The sequence below is a fragment of the Danio rerio genome, chromosome 6 (genome assembly GCF_049306965.1).
Source record: "Danio rerio strain Tuebingen ecotype United States chromosome 6, GRCz12tu, whole genome shotgun sequence".
Lineage (NCBI taxonomy): Eukaryota > Metazoa > Chordata > Actinopteri > Cypriniformes > Danionidae > Danio > Danio rerio.
In genome coordinates, this window is record NC_133181.1 from 13,807,870 (window position 1) to 13,830,997 (window position 23,128).

General features: G+C 35.7%; 3 protein-coding genes across 55 annotated transcripts in view; 1 reads left to right on the forward strand and 2 right to left on the reverse strand.

The window, feature by feature from the left end:
- Nucleotides 1-3,054, reverse strand: part of bmpr2a (bone morphogenetic protein receptor, type II a (serine/threonine kinase)) — a 59,113-nt gene extending 56,059 nt beyond the window's left edge. For 2 of the 3 annotated variants that reach the window (XM_005165835.5, XM_073953070.1), the window contains exon 1: nt 2,316-3,054. In XM_005165835.5, the coding sequence (XP_005165892.1) occupies nt 2,316-2,391 (76 nt within the window). In that variant the 5' untranslated portion in view covers nt 2,392-3,054. 3 annotated transcript variants of the gene reach the window in all.
- A 1,850-nt stretch (nt 3,055-4,904) lies between these two features.
- On the forward strand, nt 4,905-21,086 carry fam117ba (family with sequence similarity 117 member Ba). Its single transcript, XM_694158.10, has 8 exons — nt 4,905-5,286; nt 7,362-7,514; nt 9,506-9,589; nt 9,698-9,808; nt 12,252-12,395; nt 14,561-14,786; nt 14,879-14,999; nt 16,363-21,086. The coding sequence occupies exons 2-8, from the start codon at nt 7,494-7,496 to the stop codon at nt 16,649-16,651; spliced, it is 996 nt and encodes a 331-aa protein (XP_699250.4). The 5' UTR covers nt 4,905-5,286; nt 7,362-7,493; the 3' UTR covers nt 16,652-21,086.
- Nucleotides 20,955-23,128, reverse strand: part of ical1 (islet cell autoantigen 1-like) — a 98,641-nt gene continuing 96,467 nt past the window's right edge. For 50 of the 51 annotated variants that reach the window (XM_073952685.1, XM_073952674.1, XM_073952672.1 and 47 more), the window contains one exon: nt 20,955-22,556. The gene's annotated coding sequence lies outside the window, so the exon portion shown is untranslated. 51 annotated transcript variants of the gene reach the window in all.

Consider the following 23,128-nt stretch of genomic DNA (forward strand, 5'->3'; position numbering starts at 1 on the left):
TCTGCCTATGATCTGCAGCTCCTGAGTGCTGCACTGTACTCAGATATCTGTCCGAGCTGAAATTTGGCTCTTGTTCCAGCATGTACGGTCAGACTGCAGGGTGAGCTGCGGAGAGAAGGCCAATCTGCCAGCCATAATGTAGCCTTTTAAGCATCAAACCGCAAAATGCAAAATTAAGTTTCATGCTTGTCTTTTCAGCTAATCAGTGTTTAGCCTTTATTCTCCGCACATGAACCATGAGCAGGGTCAGTTCTTATCTTATCTGTTTGATGCTCAGTAGCCCTTTACTGCAGCTCAGGGGCTTGTGCCAGAGCCAACACACACACACAAGGAGAGACATACAGTGCTCAGCATATATAAGTACACCCGTCACAAATCTCTCTTTTAAATTCATATTTTCAATAGGAAGCTATACAATATTACATGTGCACATATGCATTAAATAAGTCAGTACTGAAGCCAAATATGGAGCTCTTTGGGTAAAAATATTTTAAAAACCTTTATTCACATGGCTAATCCTTAAAAACCTGTTTTGTTTTTTGTTTAGTTTTTAAGCTTTAGCCATGTGAATAAAGACTTTTTGATATTTTCCACATTTTTTGAGTGCCTTGTACTGATTTTTGCTGTTAAATTGGATAACAATTCACAGATAAATACATTTCTTTTAAATGGATTCATTTATGCAGGGCACTACAGCTCTGTAATAAAAACAATAAAGAGATTACAGCAGCACAATTTAAAAAAATCTTACATTGCATTAGTTTGTTTTGCCACGATATGAGTATAATTTCACCAGATGATTTGAATAGCTCTATTTGGACAGATTTCTTGAGTACGACTTGGGTAATCTGCATTAACTGGAAGAAATTAACATCACATATAAATACTACGGAGCAAAAATAAAAGTGAAATAAACAATGTTTTATGCTTATTTAACAGTATTCAAATACAAAAATTAACAATCGAACAAAATAACACAATCATCATTGTTTAAATATTTTATACAATCATATTAAAATGACATATTTATATTTTAATCTTTAATAAATAATCTAATAAAGCAATGTGACTATTGCAGATACACATATTGTGATATCGATGCTTAAACGATATATTGAGCAGCCCTGGAAGAGACTGTATCAAAGTTATTTTTGCTCTTAAATTAATATGTACATGCTTGTAAAGTGCTAATGTGTATTATTGTATAAACTACTGTTAATGTGTATTCATAATTTCAAATGAAGACTATAAAGTGTCATTTTAGATTTTATAATTAAATTTCTTTACCTCAATACTGTAATTTTCCTCCAAAAAAACATAAAGCACTGATTATTTCTTTATTATCTGTGCTTATATTTTAATTTAATTTAATTTTTTATACAGCGAAGCAGTGGCGCAGTATGTAGTGCTGTTGCCTCACAGCAAGAAGGTCGCTGGGTCGCTGGTTCGAGCCTCGGCTCAGTTGGCTTTTCTGTGTGGAGTTTGCATGTTCTCCCTGCGTTAGTGTGGGTTTCCTCCAGGTGCTCCAGTTTCACCCACAGTCCAAAGACATGCGGTACAGGGGAATTGGGTAGGCTAAATTGTCTGTAGTGTATGAGTGTGTGTGTGAATGTGTGTGTGGATGTTTTCCAGAGATGGGTTGCGGCTGGAAGGGCATCCGCTGCGTAAAAACTTGCTGGATAAGTTAACGTTCATTCCGCTGTGGCAACACCGGATTAATAATAAAGGGACTAAGCCCACAAGAAAATGAAATGAATTATGTAAGCTACTGTTAATGTGTATTTATAATTTCCACATTTTCAATTAGATATTACTAAATCGATTATTACAGCATTTATTTGTAAAAAAATATATATAATAAATAAAATAAAATGACAATAGGTCAACAAAAAATACTGTTTTGGTTAAAATAAATAGGGAAAAAAACATAAATCCACATTTACACTTAATGTGTGTGTGATTGTGTGTGTGTAGACACATACATCCACACACAACAACATAAAAAGTGTGGTTTTACTGACTCTCACACCTCGCTTTGTTACTTTTATCCACAAATACACAAGCACTCACTCTCAGGAAATGAAGAGTTCCTGATGGATGTGGGTGGCAGTGAATTCACCACAACACTGACAGGACGCGCGCACACACACACACACACACACACACACACACTGTAACATACAATTAATTACGCCTTGACTTTGAGAGGATGTGGAGGGATTTGGAAAACCAGGGTGTGGACAGCAATTCTACTGTAATTCTATAATATTTGCTGTCATTTTTTCTATTGCTACTATCTGTTAACTACTACTTACCAGCCACAGGACCCAGAAGAACCACCATGGCAATCAGTCCAACGTCAAGAATTGTTATTCGGCCTTCAACTGCCATGTTTTTTCTCTCCTTTTTCTTCAAATACAGTATATTCGGCTTTATCCTCAATTAATTATACAGCTGTCCAGGTTTCAGAGTCCAACCAGGCAAGAAGATGTGTGCTTTGGAGACTCCAGCATCATATATATTTTTCAAAAGCTGATGTTCATCCTTTCAGAATGGCTATAAAATAGTATGAAAACTATCTTCTTGCGGTAAGCTTCATTGTTTTGTTTAGTTTTTTCCCCCATAAAATGTAAGCTGATGAGTGTGAAATCTGACTACTGGCAGTCTGTGTCTGTAGTAACGAAGCTAATTAACAAATCACGTCAAACTTTGTTTTCCCCTTTGTTCCAGAGCACGAGTCCCATACATTTGCCTAATCGGAGTTTAGCGCAGTTATATGGGACATCCCGACTCCGCGAGCCTCCTGGATGGTAACACACAGTTTCTGAAGAGGGAAACATCCGCTTCGAGATCGCCGACTGTTAAAAATATGTCCATTTGTCGTCATATTCCTCGCCTTACGTTATCTTTTGATCTTCGTTTCAGGGTTTTTCTCCGTTTCCATGATCCACCGAGCTGGGAAATTGTTCGTTTAGCGGTTTTCCTTTCGTATTCCGATCATGGAGAAGGGCGACGTGAGACGGTCAGGAAGGCACAGCAGACCAGACAGCGACTGGAAACGCCTCGTCTTCTTCAGATTGTCTCCGGGATCCGATTGTTCGATGTGGGGGCCGATTTATAAAAGAAAAGAGGCGAAGCGTCCTCATGCGGCAGACTGATGGAATGACAACATAAGGAGACGCTGAAGAAAAACACCGAGGATGATTTAAAAACACTGCTATCAGAGCAGACGTGAAACACTTCCATTTAGAAAAAAATATCTGATAACTGATTTACAATTTATTCTATATAAAATATATTATATTATTATAATCTATATAAAATATATTATCTATTTTCCCACTGTATAATCTAGTTATCTGTCATTATTCAATTAATTACATTTTATATACAAACATAAATACATGTTTGTTTTATATATATTATTTTGTTATATTTAGAATTTGATTACATTTCAACATTTTAAACTTTGTATTTTATTTAATATTTCTTATATTCAATTTTATATGTATTATTTGTGTGTTTAGAAAACTGAGTATAATACTTTAATTTACATAGTTCATTTTACACAATTTTACTAACAATGTTCATACATATACTATAAGAGAGTATAATATTTGTTTTATACTATTTTATTAGATTATATTTTGTATTTTATAGTAATTGTTTAATTTTATATTTAGCCTTGTATATAGCTCTTGTATAAAAGAGATCTAAATATTTGCATATTTAAATAAGAAATATAGCCTATATTTTATATGTATTTTAATTATAATTTAATTATATATATATATATATATATATATATATATATATATATATATATATATATATATATATATATATATATATTCATTTTCTTTTTGACTCAGTCCCTTTATTAATCTGGGGCCACCACAGTGGAATGAACCGCCAACTTATCCAGCACATTTTTTATGCAACGGATGCCCTTCCAGCTGCAACCCACCACCGGAAGAAAAAAAACACATTTGTGTATTTCTTAAAGTTGAATTTTTTTTAAATTACAAAAACATTTACAAACAGGCTATATGTCTTGTAGCCTATATTTCATATCAAAACCTATAGATAAATATTTTTCACAAATACATTTGTACATATTTATTTTGCTATTAATATAAGATTTTGTTGAAGAACAATGGGCTAGTCTTTCGGACCTAACGTAAATAAACTTTTAACATTGTCAGATTTTTTTTAATATAATGCAATTAAATATTTAAATAATTATATAAAAAATATAATGTATTCACTCATTCATTTATTCCTTTTTTCAGCTTAGTCCCTCTATAATCCGGGGCCAGCATGTTTTACGCAGTGGAAACACATCACTGGGAAACATCCATACACACTCATTCACACTCATACACTGATACACAACAGACAATTTATCTTACCCAATGCACCAACAGCACATGTTTTTGGACTTGTGGGGGAAACCGGAGCACGCAGAGGAAACCCACGCCAATATGACGACATCATGCAAAGCCCACACAGAATGTAATATGTAGACCTGTTATACTGTAATAAAAATTTTACTTTATATATGCATAGGTCTGTTTCTTCTATATCCCTAGAAGTCAAAACATTTTTTTATAGTATAATACATTTACGCTATTTATTTCGCTAATTATTTTACATTTAATTAAAAAATAACAGGCAAGTGTTTCTGACCTAACATGTAAGTAAACGTATAACATCGACGAATATTCGTTTAAAAAAAATAAATACATGTAAACAATACAGTGTGTATTATAGCTGACTTTTGATCTTTTTTAAAGCGCAACAGCGCCTATCTCTGGTCGTGCACCAGCACAACAGCGCATGGAAGAAAAACAGCACCACGCGCCTCAGCAACAGTAACGTCGTCTAGTGTGCGCGGGCACGACAGTGCGGGAGCGCGCACCTCAACGCCATCTGTCAGAGGGGGACCCCCTTACCACCCCTTCCAAAAATACGCCTGCAACCTCAAAAAAACATCGAATTCTGTCTTTTATCCTTCCGCTGAAGAGAATCTATTCATAAAGCAGTCACTTCCATGATCCAGCGCTGCTCCAGCATCACCTTTACAGCGACGCCCATAGCAACGCCTCTGCGCATCCTCAATCTGCTTCTCTGACCCAGCAACACCGGCCGCCTTCCACCAAGCCAACAACCAGCCGCTTTTCAGCGACCTTCCAGACGCTGCATCCATTTCACGCCGACCCCTTTTCTTTTTATCGCAAGGGACCATGAACGCGCTGTGTGCAGTCATTCTCTCATCAGTCGAAGGTACCAAACGCCACGCGCACATTTATCAATGCATTGCATGTTATTGTTCTGTTATGGCTGTCGTTTTGCATGCAGATTGAAAAATGCACGGAGTGTTTGTAGATTATTAACAACGCGTCTAGTGTTGTTTTTATAACATCGAGAGAGAGAGAGAGAGAGAGAGAGAGAGAGAGAGAGATAGCCTAGCGATTCGCATGCGGTTGGTGGGCTTGTTTTCGTTATTGCCGAGCGCGGGGTGCGGTGCTGCAGATTCACACTGATGATGATGATGGTGATGCGACTCCCGCAATCATAAAAGCTACCGGGAAATGCTATTATAAATACATATTTAGGGTTTTCCGCATTTAAATGTTTGACCTGTTTGCTTAAAGTGAGAACCTTCATAGATAGTTGTTATATTTGACGTTTTTTTTTTAGATATTCGCATAAGGTGTTTTTGATATTATATTTTAAGCGACGAAATATATTATGATTGTATTTTATCAATGCGTTTAAGCAATTTAATTTTGCAGTGCACTGCATTAATATCACACCTTATCTAGATCTGGTTGCCATGGCAAGCACCATTGCTGAACACAGGCTTTAGGGGGCACTATATGGGGGTAAACATTGTCATATTCATTTTAAAACAACAACCATTATAATCCATCAGCCTACAGTTTGCTGTATTTTAAGTTTTTTCCTTAATGCATAAAATCAATCTTCATATGCAGAATATCACAAAGTTAATACATTTCCTAATGGGACTTCACTTTTTGTTGATTATTCATGGAAGGAACAGACAAGGATTATGAAAAATTGTGTTTAGAGAGAGAGGCTGGGCAGAATGTACAAAATAAATGGGGGGAGGAGGTTGGGGTGGCAGAGGTTATAACATAAACAGCGCCCATAGATGGATTATGAGATTATGGATAGAGGCCAAGAGATAATCATTATTTTAGAGCGAGACAGGAGAGTTAATGCTTGGTCAGCTGATCAGCAGTTTTTGCAGTGGAACAATCAAACTAAGAGTTTAAAAGAATACATCATTACTTTTAGTCTCCATTTTCCTTTTTGAAGCTCGACTCTTCTGTAGTTACACTGTGTACTACGACAGATGCTATTTTATAGGGTGATTTGGCTAGGAACTATACTCTCATTCTAGCCTAAGTATATAGGAACTTTGCTGCTGTAGCATGGCTGCAAAAGGCACAAAGATACTACAAGGTAACTACAGAAGAGTCTACTGTAGCTTTAAATAGGAAAACTACGATAAATCTTTTTGGATTTTGTTTTAGTTTGATGCTATTGGTCTAATTCGATTCAATGACTTATGCTAAGCTAAGCTAAAAGTCCCAAAGATCAACTGAATTGATTAAATAACGTTAAAACTCAACTGTTTAACTCTAGTTGGCCTTTAAAATGAGCCTATTTCCATTCATTCATTCATTTTCTTTTCGGCTTAGTCCCTTTATTAATCTGGGGTTGCCACATCAGAATGAACACCAATTTATTCAGCATATGATTTAAGCAGCAAATACACTTCCAGCTGCAACCCATCACTGGGAAACATCCATGCACACTCTTTCACTACACTGTAAAAACAAATCCGTAATTTTACGGTTTATTTCCAGCAGCTAGGTGTCTGAAAAAAAAAGTATAATAACAGCCGTTAAATTACAGAAATTTACCATATAATAATGGATTTTAAATTACAGAAACAGAAATGTAAATTTAAGGAAATTTCTGTTATTTAATATCCATTATTTTCTGGTATATTTCTGTAATTTAACTGTCATTATTTTACGTTTTTTATGGCACCCCAGCTGCCGGAAATAAACTGTAAAATTACAGATTTTTTTTTACAGTGTACGAACAATTTAGCTTACCCAATTCACTTATAACACGTCTTTGGACTATGGGGGAAACCGGAGCACCCGGAGAAAACCCACGCGATCACAGGGAGAACATGCAGAACACAGAAATGCCAAATGACCCAGCCGAGGCTCAAACCAGCAGCCTTCTTTCCAGAAAATGGGAAAAAGTCTTGATTGATGATAAATAAAGTCTAATATTCTCCTCTTGTTTTGCATTAGCCACTTCTCATTGCGAAAGGCCGTCCTCCAGCTGAAACCCTGAGGGATCCTCCTCTTTTGAAGTCACCTGTAAGTTCTGGCCTATCAAGGAACTGGCAGCGGCACGGGAGCTCCGCCCACCACACCCTCTAAATGAGGGACAAGGCCACTCAGGTGAGGCGTTCATGCTGTTAAATTATGATTATGTCCTTAAGTTAATATCATAATAAATACGGTAAATTTCAAATGACATGGACAGCTTATTAACATTCAATATTAAATATTTATTTTTTCAGAAATGCCAAAATTAACATGGCAATTATGCTTCAATAAACCTAAAAACAAATAACAGGTCAATTAATAATTTTGTCTTTTAAATTATGTTAATATCATTTCATAAGCTGCGTCCCAAATGGCACACTATACACTATGCACTCATGCACTATGTACTTATGCACTTACACACTCAACAGGATAGTACATGTATGTAGTGGCGTCCCAAATGGCACACTAATGTTTTTTTTACTAAGCGGAAATTCAAACCGTTTCCCTGATGACGTTTGACGGTTGCCAAATCAGTTAAATAAACGACTGAATTATCAAATAATACCTATCGTGAGTATTGCCGCATTTACCATCGGTAGCTGCTATAATCACTCTCGAAGGATAATTTTGCTTTTAACATTCAAAATAAATAAAGTTATCTAACATGTGCACCCGATAGCTCCGCCCCTTCCGCTACGTAAGCAAACCTGCGGTCGTTGAGTGTGTGAAGTGTCCATCATTACACACTTCATTTTAGCAGCTGAATGAGTGCATCATCCGGGTAATTAAAGTGCACTTATTATTTTTAGAGTTTTCAGTGTGAACGCACTACTTACACTATCTATACTAAAAAAATGGCGTAGAATAGTGCATAAGTATGCGATTTGGGACGCAACTATACATTAATGTTATTCAGTATGTCTTTTAGTACTCCTTATTAAGAGCTGGTGCGGCCATTGTAATTTGAATGTGAGGAGATTTCCAGCTTCATTCACATCTACTGATTTTCAGCCATACAAAACAGCTCTTTATGCTATTGATTTTTTTTCTTAAATTATTTTAATGTATTGTCATGAACAAACTGGTTTGTGCAAATAGTTTGTCAATTTAATGACATTTGTTATTTCCAGTCATTTACCCATATCAGCTAATGAATCGGAAGTCTAAACACTTCTTCGAAAAAAAGAGGTCACTTCTGCATTGAATGCCTACCAGTTAAAGCATTTAAAAATACGCATTATAAAATACAATGAATATAAATTGATAATGATATAACACTTTAAAAATTATATATTTTGTTTTATTTTAGCAGTTATCATGTATATAGATAAATCAAATAAAAGATTGAAATACAACAAAGTACACAACGGCATACGATGTTAATATTAGGTTAGATTTAGGTCGTGACATCTGGTGACAAAAATAAAATGTCTAGTCATCGTCTAAAGACAACGTTATTTTGACGTCCAATAACAATGTCAAATGAGGCTGATATTTGCTTGATTTCAGGTTGTGTTGGAAAGTGAGCAAATTCCACCGTCAACATCTTAAATCAACATCATATTGATGTCAAATACTGACATTTATTTGTCAGGTATGGCAACCAAAATCCAATGTCTGATAGATGTCATAGTGCTAACGTCCACACAATATCAAGCTATAACATCATTAGACGTTGATATTTGATTGATTTTAGGTTGGACTTTGGATATTGACGTCGGCCTGACGCTAGGTTCTGACATCAACCCGATTTTTATTTCGAAACTAAATGCAATTTTTCCATGAGTTTAAGGTACAACATCAATCTGACGTCATGTTGACGTCCTGTGCCTGCAGGGATAATACTGTCATCTGACAAAGAATCTTCTTTTTTACCAATAGAATTGTTCATGTGCTACTCTTTTTTTGTTTTCAATGATAATTTATAGTTTTTATACTCCAAAAAAATTACAAAAAGCAGACAAATAGTCCATGAATCAAATGTTCTGAAGCCAAACAAAAATGTTCAATGACAAACAAGCTAAGTAATCTTCACCCCCGAATCATTAGATTTTTGTATTGTTCTGTTCATTGCTCAATTTCTCTATTCTTGACAATTTCCTCTTGTTTTTTAATGTCAGACCCCTAGGGCCTGGGTAGATGAGCGGAGGAGAGGCTCTCATAAGCGATCGGCTTCCTGTGGCAGTACAGACCAACTGAAAGAGGTGAGATGTCTACAGTTATCGTAGCATACACTGATCCACTGCTCCTCTTTTGTTTATTTTTTTTTTTCTGTGCTATGCTGTCCATGATCCACTTTCTGATTCTTTCAGATTGCAAAACTACGGCAACAGCTCCAACGCAGCAAACGCAGCAGTCGTCATCGCCGGGACAAAGATCGCAAGTCACCCTTTAACGGCAACCATGCAATCATCCAGTCACAGGTGGGTTCATCTCTTCCCTGCAGCCACCATTTGTGTGTCTGTATATGAGTAATAATACCTGGCCTATAGTAGACGCTGCAGAACAGAAGTAGGCCAAACGTCTGGAGATTTTAATAGCGTCCCATTTTCTCTGCGTATCTGTCCCAATTTTGAGGCCTCTGTGGTCTCTGGAGACCAATAGACAGGACTGTCCCACAGGACAGTGGCTGGTTTTAGAGTAGATTACAAAAGTGTCCTCTAGCAGCCTGCTGTCATCATTAACAGCCTTTAGACCGATAACACATTGTGTTTCTGTGTGTGTGTGCATTTTCATAACGTTGTGCAATTAATTATACGAGACACCTCAGCGGTGTACAGCAACTTGGCATGCAAATGAGCTCCTTAAATAGAAAGCTCTGCATTTTTTTTTTTTTGGTCCATTTCAAGGAATAATTCAGGTTTGGTACATGTTTGGCAAATACCCAAAAGGTTATACTGAAGTCGAAAAAGGATAGAAGTAATTTTGTCAGGTTTTAAAGCAGAAATGTGAATCTTAGAATCTTTGAATAATCAAATATAATCAAATATAATCAAATATAATATAATATAATATAATATAATATAATATAATATAATATAATATAATATAATATAATATTATCAAATATATTATAATATAATATAATATAATATAATATAATATAATATAATATAATATAATATAATATAATATAATATAATATAATATAATTATGGTGGCACAGTGGGTAGCACAATCGCCTCACAGCAAGAAGGTAGATGGTTCGAACCTCGGCTGGGTCAGTTGGCATTTTCTGTGTGGAGTTTGTATGTTCTCCCTGCGATCTGGCTGATTTTAAAGGCTGATTTTGACTATGGCTGAGGCTGTTAACTATGGGCCATTCACATATCCTGTCTTTTGGGTGCACAAGTTTGTCATTTCCAGGCGCACCAAGTTAAAAGAATAGCACAAGTGCTATTGTTTTTTGTTTTTTTTTTATTTTGTGCTGTAAAATTTTGTGCTTAAATAACACTTAAAAATATAAGAGGTTTTCATGTGATTTACTAAACTAGTAGTGTTATGAAATTAATGAACGCATAATAATTGTGATAACTGTGATTATTCCTCAGACTATAATCGTTCAACCAAAATCTATAAGCGTTGCATCCTACTTCAAACTAAATCAAAGAAAGAAATGAAATAGCATAACAATTTGGTAAATCGAGTACATTTCAGCAGTTCTAAACAACTCACCAGAGTGAAGTTTTGGGGAAGTTTTTTTTATTACTATTATTCCTAATCACTTACGAGCAACCATTGATGCATGGCAAATTACAGCAATCCGTGGGGGTATATTGTGGAATTGCCTTCTTTGACATAATCCCCCCCCCCATTTGTATCTCACGCTATGGGGAAAATAATGTAAGATGTGGCATGGCACAGTAACACTTATTGTCTGGTGTGAGACATGTTGAAGAAGTCCTTTAGCCAGTGGTTTATGAAACTGTTCTCTCTTAGCTACTATCTTTGTGTTTACAAAGTCAGCAGATTCTGTCTGGCCCAAGACATGTGTCTCTGTTTACACCTGTTTTTTGGGGTGCATTTTGGTTGATAGCATCACATGTATCACTTTCCTCTTTACATCTGGTGTTTTAATCCTTAACCCTAACTTTTCTGAAGAGGAAGGTATGTTGGAAGGTGTATGATGAGAGTTTTTTCTTTGTTATATTTTAAAATATGCTTGAACAATTTACATTTAACTGTAAAAGGAGATGACAGAAAAAGATACAGAGAGAAGGAGCTTTTGTGCTCTGATATAGCCATAAAACCAGTATTGTTAAAACAATTATAGCACGATAACAGTTTGCTTTTTACATTCTTCTATGTAAAAATATTTTTCTATAATAATATAAAAATGTGAACAAGCTAAAAACATTTCCTCCTGTTTTTAATGTTGTTAATCTGTGATCGAACTAACAAAAACACATCTTAATAAAAGATGTATACAGAGACAATACTTCTCAAGCACCAGGGAATAATACTTGTTTCTGAAGAATGTAATACGCATGCACAAAAAGGCAAAAGTCTCGCTTTCCAAAAACCTAAATGGATAAGATCATGCAAGCATGAAGAAAAGATTGAGAAAGAGCGCTTACATCACACCACACTCGGAAAAAGTACCCTCAAGCTCAGCAGTAATGGGATCTCAATGGTAATGCTCTCAGTAGTCAGGGTTTGTGTATAATGATGGAGCTTATCCTGGCAGAATGTATGATTTTTGGCAGTGGAGAGACTGGAGAGATTTTATATGTGTGGGCTCACTGCATGAAGAAGTCATTCTAACAGGATTACATTGAACGCTGGTTTTCCCTATGGGGAATCTTTGTGTAGTTGCGATATACGTGGGATTCTAAAGAAGTAGTGTACCTTTTCCTTTTTTTTCAGTCTCAGATGCCTAAAACCATCCTCATTCCCATCCCCATCACCAAATCCACACCTCCCAGATTTCGGAACAGCATAGAGGGGCTCAACCAGGAGATTGAACGCATCATCATACGAGACACTGTGGAACGAGATGAGGTCATAATAGTAAGTGTTTCTCAATAAATAAATACTTTGTGTTAATTCGATTATGACTCTAGTCAGATTAAGGCCATCAAAAATCCCTGTTTACATGGTAAACTCTAAATCAGAGTATTGTCTTAATCATATTAAAATCTGTGTATTGGTGTCCAAGTAAACGTACTCAATGACGACTCAAGCCCCAACCCTAGAAAAAAGGTAGTCACTGATTTTGATGACAGCCTTTCCACAGGTTAGTAGTAAGCTAAAGTAATGTTACTTGCATAGCCTAATGCAAATCTTGCATTCATGCTAACGAACAACTGATTAAAAGAAATACATCAATGCAACTCAAATACATAAAATATAAAATTGAAGTATACTTTAAACTTATATTAAAATGATTAAAAATTGTTTTTTGTCAAATAAAAAGTTTTTTTTAGAGTCATCCATCATAATTTTGTAACTCTAAGGTATCGGTTCAGGTATTTGTTTTAAAAGTACCCATTTAGCACTGGTATCAAAACAACCACAAACAATACCCAACCCTAGTCCAAACACAATCTACACAAAGGAGGTGAAGCAAATATTACTGTTCATCTCTAACTAGGGTCTAAGTAATCTGGGTTAGCAAATAATCAGTTCTTGTAATCAATATTTCTTTTCCAACGGGCATGGAAAAGGGAGTTCCGTCCAACTCTAGCCCTGAAAATGCGCTGGTCTCAAATGGAGCTGAGGAGTTTGTCGCAATCCTGTTGAGCAATGCAATATATTGCTCTGTATCTAAACTATGTTAAATAAGAGAGTGGCCAAGGGCGCGAGAGGGCAGGTTCAAAACTCCAGGACGTTCATTGTTTGTTTTAAGACTGGTTATAGTTAGGTTAACGACACAAAACAGCTTTGAATAGTCATTCCTTTCTCAACTCAGTGGAATCACACATGGACTGATGTTGCTTTAGATTGGTTGTTTTTATCAGCTTTTCCCTCCCCATATGCTTTACAGGCTTTTTGTCGTGACATGAAATGTGAATCTTCTTCTTTTTCTCTTAGCTGTTGCCATCTCATTATACGTAGTTATAACGGGCGTCATGCATCACACACTAAGGTTGATTCTGATTGGATATTTTCCAAAAAAACTCCCTCAATCACATTCTCCTCTCGTTTTTATTAGTCAACGAAAATGTCATCATATTTTTATTATAGTTTTCATCATTTAATTTTTATTTAGTTTTCATTGTTATAAGCTTGTTCGTCACGAACATTATGACGAAAGTTTTGCGTCAACGAAATTAACACTGCAGAAGGCAATGTATTGGCAAAAGTCACACAATGATGGTTAGGGGAGGAATCTGTCACAACACCCAATGCATAGTACATTGCTGCATGTGGGGATGCATAGCTGCAGACCAGTCAGAGTGATTATGATTATCATGTCGTTGATTCGGTTCAATTTAAATTCACGATGCATTTACGATGCATTACATCCTTAATTTTCAATTTTACTTCACATCTATAGAATTTTGGATAACACTTTACTTGAGGGGCTGTTCATAAGATTGTCATAATGCCTTTATAATTATGACATGACACATTAACTGTCATTAAGTGACATTTGCTCAGTCATGACATTTTAAATGCAAACATGACATTGTTTGTTATGACAATTTGACAATCAAATACATCACAACCTTTTTAGTTATCTTTGTCTTGACAACTTGACATTACCAAGACAACAAAACTTGTCATAAATCTGTCATAAACATGATTGTCAGGTACAGCCCCTCATAACAATGACGTCCTGGTGGAAGTGGCTTTTTTAGTAAGATAATGCACCCTGCCACACTGCGCAAATAGTTTGAAGAACATCATGAAGATTTCAAGATCTTTAAAGGTTAAAAAACTCCCCTGCCTGTAGCTTTTTTATTAATATTCAGAACATGATTGGCTTGTTTATGTGTGTACGGTTATAGTTAGAAGAGAACTCTGCAGGACCACATTTCTCCAAGACCTTGCCTACCCCTTGTTTATCATAATTTTGTCTCATCTGTGTCAGTTTTGTCCAAACTAGTGCAGCCCTATTTTGTGTTATAGGGGCTTATCGTGCGCAATCAATACTAATGCAATGTTTGGCGAAATCCAATTAGTAGGAATTGCTTTTGTCCTACTAAAAGAAATGTGCGTGTGTGTTTTAGCCACAGGATGTTCCTGACGGGCACCGCGCGCCCCCTCCCCTCCCCCAGCGCAGCAGCAGCACACGCAGCATCGACACACAGACGCCCTCCAACGGCGGTCTGAGCAGTAACCGTAGCAACAGCAGCAGCCGAGCCGACTCCGTCTCTCCCTCATACCTCAGCATCCTCAATGACACGGTCGGAAACAGTCCACTTGATGACGCACTCAATGAGAGCAAAGAAAGAGGTGAGGAGCACACACGTCATCGTCATCATAGTCATCACACAAGAACTGAAATCCAGCTATTAGATTTCAAAACATTTCTTTCCCTGTTTTAGACCTGGGACCTTGGTCTCCTCTGCCCAAATATGCTTCGTCTCCAAAGCCCAACAACAGCTACATGTTCAAGCGTGAGCCTCCGGAGGGCTGTGAAAGAGTTAAAGTTTTTGAAGAAAACCAGTGAGTAACCACTCTGTAGATATTTGTCTGTTTACTAGTGGAAGATGTTTAATCCCACTCTAAAATGAAGCCAAACATTGAAGTTGGTATCTTATTTTCAAAAAAATGTTATTTGTACTACTCTGTCAGTTTTAAATAGTTGCAGTTTTTTCCCAAAATGTACATGAATATGTAAAGAATTAGAGATTTTGTTTCCAAAAATGTTTAAGTAAACAAATTTATTTTTTTTAAACTAATTCAGTAAACAATGTTTTGAAATAAATTTTGAAATAAATGAGGTTTAGGAAAATAGTTAGATTTGAATTCAATCTAAATGAAACTAACATACAGTACTGCTCAGCATAAATGAATACACCCCATTTTTATCCATTTCTCAGTGAATATAGGCAATGTATTTTAGTGCATTTGAACAAAACAAACTTATTTAAAAGATACATTTATTAAAATAACTTTTCATGTCACCGAACATCTTTATAAATAGAAAAATAATACAAATAAATTCAAGCAAAATATTGAAAAAAAAATTAACAACATTTTAGATAGATTTTTTTCGTATTTTTTTAAGTTTCTATTGATTTTTGCTCTTTTTCAATTAAATTTTTTTTTCTTGACATAAACTTGAGCTACAATTTTTTGGACTGTTATTGTTAACATTTTTGTAAGATTAGCTCCAGATTTGGCTTCATTACTAACTAATTTAATAATGTATTGTATATGCACAAATATAATATTGTAAAGCTTTCTATAGAAAATATTAATTTAAATAAGAGATTTGTGAGGGGTGTACTTATATATGCTGAGCACTGTACATTATGCACTTAAAGTTAAAAAATATTTCAGTTATTTATAAAAAATTTCCAAAATATTTTCAAGAAATCAAGAAACATATTTTCTTTATGTTTATACATTATTATTAGAATTTATTCAGAAACAAATGTATTTCATAAAACAAAATTAGGCCATTTAGGTAATGATTATGACCCAGTAAGTCACAAATATGAGATATAAAGTCAGAACTATGACATTAAATTGTAATTATGAGACTGTCAAAATGATAAGTCAAATGGTCATAGTTATGACAAAAAAAGAAAGAAAAGAACTAGAAAACATGTTATTTGCTGCATAAAACATATGCTGGAATAGTTGGTGGTTCATTCCGCTGTGGCGACCCCTGATAAATAAGGGACTAAGCCGAACGAAAATGAATAAATGAATGTTGGGACTTCAGAAAATGGTACCCAAATATCCTTTGTATAACTGCAGTGCATTAAACCATATAGAGGTGTTAAACCTATGTCCTTACTATTCTTATCATACATTATTATGAACAATCAGTGAACAAATACTACGTCTTTTGTTCCAGGCCAAGGCCTCTCCAGGAGATTCCTCCATATCTCTGCCCAGACAGAAACAAGGTGAACTTCATACCCAAAAGCGGCTCTGCCTTCTGCCTGGTGAGCATCCTGAAGCCTCTGCTCCCCACCCAAGAGCTGACCTTCCGCAGCGGGGTGAGCTACCGCAGCATCTCCCCCTCCCTGGTGCCTCTGACTGGGGTCGGAGTAAGGAGCCTGTCCCCCTCCATGGGCCCCGTCCTGTCCCGTGGACGTCAGTCACCATGCCTCCCACGACACCTTGAGGAGCCAGAGGGATAAAACAATACTAAATTCAGCTGATGAACAGAGATGTCATTTTACCCACACACACACCTCCCGTGTCATCTGATAAAGAGTCAGAGCTTTGTTATGATTTTTTTTAAGAAGATGTTCTGAGAAATACATCTGAAACTTGAACATGAAGGGTTTTTGCTGTTATTTAAAGGTATTACGTGTTTTACAAAGTGGATCACAGTGGAGGCTTTTCAGGATGGTGGATGTAAATAGATTTTTAGTACTGCACTGCTTTTTACTTTCTCGACGATTTATTGCATTTTACCATGAAGCCTTTGAATTTTCTTATGTATAGCGGCATCCTTTAACCTACACTAAAGTTTGGAACAATGAGGAGCTTTTAAAAACTTTTTAATAATGGCTTTTTGCTCACCGAAGCTGCAGACATTTGATTATAAAAATTAAATACAGTTATTAAAACAGTTACATTGTGGAATAATAGTTGATAATAGTTACTTTAATATATTTTAAAATGTAAATAACTTCTCTCATGGCAAAGTTGAATAATTTACTCCAAATTTCTTTTTTATTATTTTAACTCATTCATTATTTTCTTTTGGACTAGTCTCTGATTTATCAGAGGTCACCACAGAGGAATGAACTGCCAATTATTCCAGCATATGTTTTATGCAGCAGATGCCCTTCCAGCCGCAACCCAGTACTGGGAATTTTCTTTTAATTTTAATATATTTTTAAATTGACTTTATAGTAAGTTGTAAGTAATGTGTATTTATATAGCGCATTTACTGTGTTTGGCTATACACACAAAGTGCTTCACAATCATGAGCGGGGTCACTCTACATCATCATTAATTCGCAGCATCCACTTGGATGATGCGACGGCAGTCACAGGACAACGGCGCCAGTGCGCTCACCACACACTAACTATTGGTGGAGTGTAGAGACAGTGATAGAGCCAATTCGGTGGATGGGGATGATTGGGATGCCATGATGAGTGGGGGCCAATTGAGGGAATTTGGCTAGGACACCGGGGTTACATCCCTACTCTTTTCGAGGAGTGCCATGGGATTTTTAATGACTACAGAGAGTCAGGACCTCGGTTTAGTCTTATCCGAAGATGGATGCGAAAGATTTTATTAATCTGATGGCAAATCAGAATATTTTATTCCACTAATTTACTTGCTGCTTAACATTTTGTGGAAAGATTAAAAAAAAAACACTATTACTGTGTTTATTTTAGATGATAAATGAAAATGACATTTTTAGGTTGAATATATATTTTTAAATCTTACTTAAATTTGGAAAAATAAAGAAATAATGTAGAAGTTATGGCAGCACATTTGAGAACACACAGAAATTATGATTTACTACCATTTAAAAGTTGGGTTATGACTTAAAAAGTGGGGTAAAATAGTATTTTGTTTAACAAAAATGCATTTATAATTACAAAAAAATGGTTTATATTTTTATTAATGCTGTTCTTTTTTCATTTAAAAAAAATGAATTTCCACAAAAATATTGAGCAGCAAAACCCGTTTTCAGCATTAATTAATTCATTCATTTTCCTTCAGTTTAGTCTCTATTTCAGAGGTCGCCACAGCAGAATGAACTATTCTAGCATGTGTTTTGCGCAGCAGATGCTCTTCCGGCCGCAACCCAGTATTGAAAACCACAGTGCCTGGAGAAAACCCATACAAACACTGGGAGAACTGGACAAGCCTGGACTCGAACCAGTGACCTTCTTGCTGTGAGGCGACAGTGCTAACCATTGAGCCACCATGCCACAGTTTTCAGCATTAATTTAATTTTAAATTTTTGTATGATTTATGTAGGACAGTGGTCCAAACTCGGTCCTGGAGGGCCGGTGTCCTGGAGAGTTCATCTTCAAATTGCTTCAACACACCTGCCAGGAAGTTTCTATTTTATCTAGTAAGAGCTTGATTAGCTGGTTCAGGTGTGTTTGATTGGGTCGATTGAGTTTGGACACCTCTGATATAAGACTGTATCAAATACACCACAAATAACATTTTAAAATACATTTAAATAGAAAACAGTTGTATTAATATGAGAAATTAAATGTGAGCTTGGGTGAGCAAAAAAGGTTAATATAAAAAATCTTGATTATTCCACACTTTTGCTCTGTAGTGTAAATGTGAGTGATTTGATTTAGTGGGGAAATGGAGGTTTTAGGTCATCCAGTTTTGCTTGCTTATAGTTTACATGCAGTTTCAAGTAGTTCTGGAAGAGCAACCAGAAAGGTTGTAGCAGATTTGAGGAGGACTAACAAATGTGCCTGACTCCCACCACCTTTCCGTAGGACCCCATTTGCTTGAAGTCTTTTTTCTATCATCGTCCGAGTCTACTTTTGTCTCGCCCTCTTAAATGTATAGAACCCTTCCCTTCCCGTATGTATACTGTATGTAAACATGTGCTTAATGTGACTTGCCTGTGAATGAGAGGAAGTTTCTTTAGATAGTAAACGAACGCAGCCTGAAATGAAAAGACATCGATCAATTGTACTGGGCAGTATATTGTGATTTAATGCACTAACGCTAAATTCAAAGATTTGTTCAGCCGAAAAGTGTCGTTACTGTAATTTGACGGAAGGAATACAATGGATATGATGGAGCTAATGATATTGATTTGAACTGTAGCATCTTTATACTGTGAAATATGACATTATTCTTACCATACAGCTTCGTTTCTTCAGAATAAAGTTAGAGTTAGTTCGGAGCAAAGTTTTTAAATCCTGTCATCATTAACGTTACTCACCCTCATGAGGAGGAAAGTCGTTCATCTTCTGAATAACGTACAAATTGAAGGTATTTTGAATGAACTAAACAACTGACGTTTCGTATGTTCGTATAAACACATGAATATGAAAAGTTAAGTCTTTAAGTAGAGTATTTAAGTCTTAAAAGTATTAAGGTTTTCAGGGAAAAAAAAAACGCGGTCACTTCCTAACAAACGTCCGTTATTTTTAAATAGCCTGAACAGTGTTGCCAGATATAGTTGACTTTTTCCAGCACAATCTGCCCCAACACACAACAAAATTGCCCTAAATATTAGATTAATATTTTATTTAATCTATTTAAATGTGATTAATTAACCTACTAACTGTAACTCTCAAAATTCTTTAAACATGTTACAGCAACCAAAGACAGCAGCCACAGAATCACAACCTGATGATCATATCAAAACACTGCCCCCTCTCTCACACACATTGCACTTATTGTTGTGTAGATTTCTCAACCACGTTCCTGGAGGACCACCTGCTCTGAACATTTTCCATTCCAAAACATGCAGTGTTGGTGGTCCTCCAGGAACGTGGTTGAGAAACACTGTATTAGAGTATGTTTTACTTTCGAAATGGAGTATAAATTAGTCTAATTTGGCGTTTTGAATTCTTTTGAACATTAGGCGCTGCTTGTAAATCAGACAATGCTTTTATGTTTGTTCTTGCTGTCAATTGTGGAAAAAATGACAAAAGCGTCGTGACAAACCGCTGTGAGTTTAACTGCAGGCACTGCGTGATGCGCATGCATGTGAAGTTGGATTTGTGCGGGAAGTCAGATTTCGATACTTTCCTTCACCTCCTCTTGCGGGCGGGCCCACACGGTTTACGCTATGCACTTATCACTACTAACTGAATGGAGCAGGGGCACACAATTATGTTTTGCTGAAAAAGTTGCATATAAAAATTTCAAAACTGCCCAAATTTGTTCAACCCCCTTACGCCATTTTTTTTAACCCGCACAATCAAATTCAAAACAGTCCAATCTGGCAACACTATCTACAAACCTAACAAAAGCTCAACCTCTTTTAATTGGCACACTAGAGAACAAACTTCGTTGATTTATCTTGCCGCGTGGCACGCAGGAAGGAACCTTATTGGTTTCAGAGCGAACCAAATTTAAATATTTAACAATTCGTTAGCTCTTCAATATATATTTGTGAACAAAAGCCTGATAAAAGTTTGTTCATATTATATTGTGACTGATTAATTTATTTAGATTTTTTAATCTCTTCAGGAACATTTAAACAGAAACGTTATCTAGTGAGCAAATGACAACAGGATTTGGACATTTTGTAGTAAATTAAGCCTTTAGAGAAGGCAATCCTGAACAAAATATACGTAATTGCCTTAAATCTGAATTCAAAACAAACATGTGTAAATTAAACAGGTGCCTGAACTGAATTCACTTGAGCTCTTACCATAACTTTTTTTCTTTCTGTGGAAGAATTTTCAAGATTGGTTTCCTGACTGGATAAAATTGAATTTGGCATGACAAAACCTATCAAGACAAGAGACAAATAACGATCCGAAACAGAATTTGACTCAAATTTATTTGCTCTCAGATGCACGGTCTCCCATTCCAGTTTCCTTCAATGAAATTGTACATTATTTAACTGAAACAAAAGGCAATGTTGCATAAAATAAACAGATGAAAGCAGCAAAATGGTGTGGTGTACATTCTTTTTCCTTACCAAAAAAGACAGTGATACAAGATAACATTATCTCCAAACACAGGTCTCTAATACAGACACTTCAAAATGATAAACTGCACTCAAAGACAAAAAAAAAAGATGTGCTCCATGAAATAGGGAGCTATTTTGTGAGAAATTCTCCACCTAAACAAACCATTCAGATCGACAAACAAGTCTTTGCCTAAAACAGACCACATACATTCTAGAACAATCGACAAGAATATTTAGTGCAAGAAACAACTTGATTCCTCGGTGACACTTTACAATAAAGTTTCATGTACTGACAAAAGTAACAAGAACTAACAATAAGCAGTTTTCAACAGCATTTATTAATAATAACTGCAGCACTTACTAAAATAAGGTTGAAAGACTAATTTTAACTGTAGTTAATTCATTTGACATCAGCATAAGTTAGTAAAAATGCTGTAAAATTTTTTATAATCAATCCAAGCTAACTCAGTGAGCTAATGTTAACAAATGAGGCCTCATTGTAAAGTATTAACGATTTCTTTAAAGCGACAACAAACGGATATTTGATTAATGCACTCCTTATGAGTGAAAATCTAGGATTAAATGAAATGTTTTCTAGATTGCTAAAGTAAAACAGGTACATAATCTGGTGCTGAAGGTGACAAAATATCACATACATTCACAAACTCCCATTGCAGTGTTTTGAATCACAGTGAAGAACATTTGTGAGAAGTTAGATTTTTTCCACGATTCTTATCAGTGAAAACAAGAATTCCTCATCTATTATTTGCTCCACTGAAACGAGACCTTCTCATTCCCATCGAACAAATGGCACAACACTTGCATATATAGTTTACAGTAACACTTTTTATTGTAATAAATACATTTCATTGTTGTATAATTAGGGGATAAACTATTCCAGTGATTGTGACTTCCAAAAATATGTTTTAGTGATTTATGCATATGCATTTGGTGTTTGTGGTGATTAAAAATACAGTCTATAATCGATAATAGACGTTACAAATAAGTAACCCTGTTTCTGGACATTAAAACTATCAAATCAATCCAAATATACATCTTTTTTTGGTCCCTCGTCTTAAGTAATGGGCAAAAACCCAACCTTTGTGGTGCTTTAATTGCGTGCACTTCATAAAGTAACATACTTTAGTTTCATGTAACAACACTGCTGTGATATAGAGATGAAAACCCTTCTGTGTCTTAATGAGCATATAGTAAATTCACACACACTCACACATGAAGAAAGCAGGAAGGAGACACATTTCCATAGCTCAGAAACCTTCCCGTGGTGGATTTGGATTGAGGTTTCTGGAAAATTCCTTGGCTCAGGTTGAATGGTTTTGAGGAGAGGTACTGTAGTGTTCCAGCTCCCAATAAAGACTTGGGATATGCCCTCCATTCCGTCATTCTGATGGACAAACTATTTGTAGGATGTTATTCAGCTCCATATCATCCTTCATGGAGAGAGGTGAAAGGCAGCGTTATTACTAGAATACTTGTAACTAGTAAAGCAATATTTATGTCTGAAACCTGGAGAGAGAAGTGATATTACACAATAAATTAATTAATCGCATTTCATACGAAGGAGGAGTTGAATTTCCTTCTTATTGACCTTATTCTAAAATGCGGAAGTGCGGCTGTTTTCACGATTGTTTTAGAACTTCCGATTCAGTCGCCTATGAGAGAAATGACTAGGAATAATAAACGGCAGAAAAAGGTCAAACTACTCTACAAATAAATGTTTGCATTACTATACAGACCAAGTAGAATATTATAATTAGAAAATATCAGTTTGCATTATGAATGGAAGTGAATGAGACCGGAAGTCTCGAGCCAAAAAGATTCAAATGGCTGCGCCCGCTCATCGGCAAAGAATTCAGTGAATACGATGAGCATGTTCGTCAATTTAGGGGCATCTAGGTATATAAAGTGGTTTGGTAAATAAAACTACCTAAAAATAAAAAAATACAATAAATAAAGACGATAACACTTATATTGTGGTCACAATTCACGCAATTAAATACCT

Excerpts from the sequence above, each read along its gene's own strand:
- fam117ba (XM_694158.10), top strand. The coding sequence starts at position 7,494 with ATGAGGGACAAGGCCACTCAG. Across the intron at positions 9,590-9,697 it reads GTACAGACCAACTGAAAGAG|ATTGCAAAACTACGGCAACA; the intron begins GTGAGATGTCTA and ends TGATTCTTTCAG. Across the intron at positions 9,809-12,251 it reads ATGCAATCATCCAGTCACAG|TCTCAGATGCCTAAAACCAT; the intron begins GTGGGTTCATCT and ends CTTTTTTTTCAG.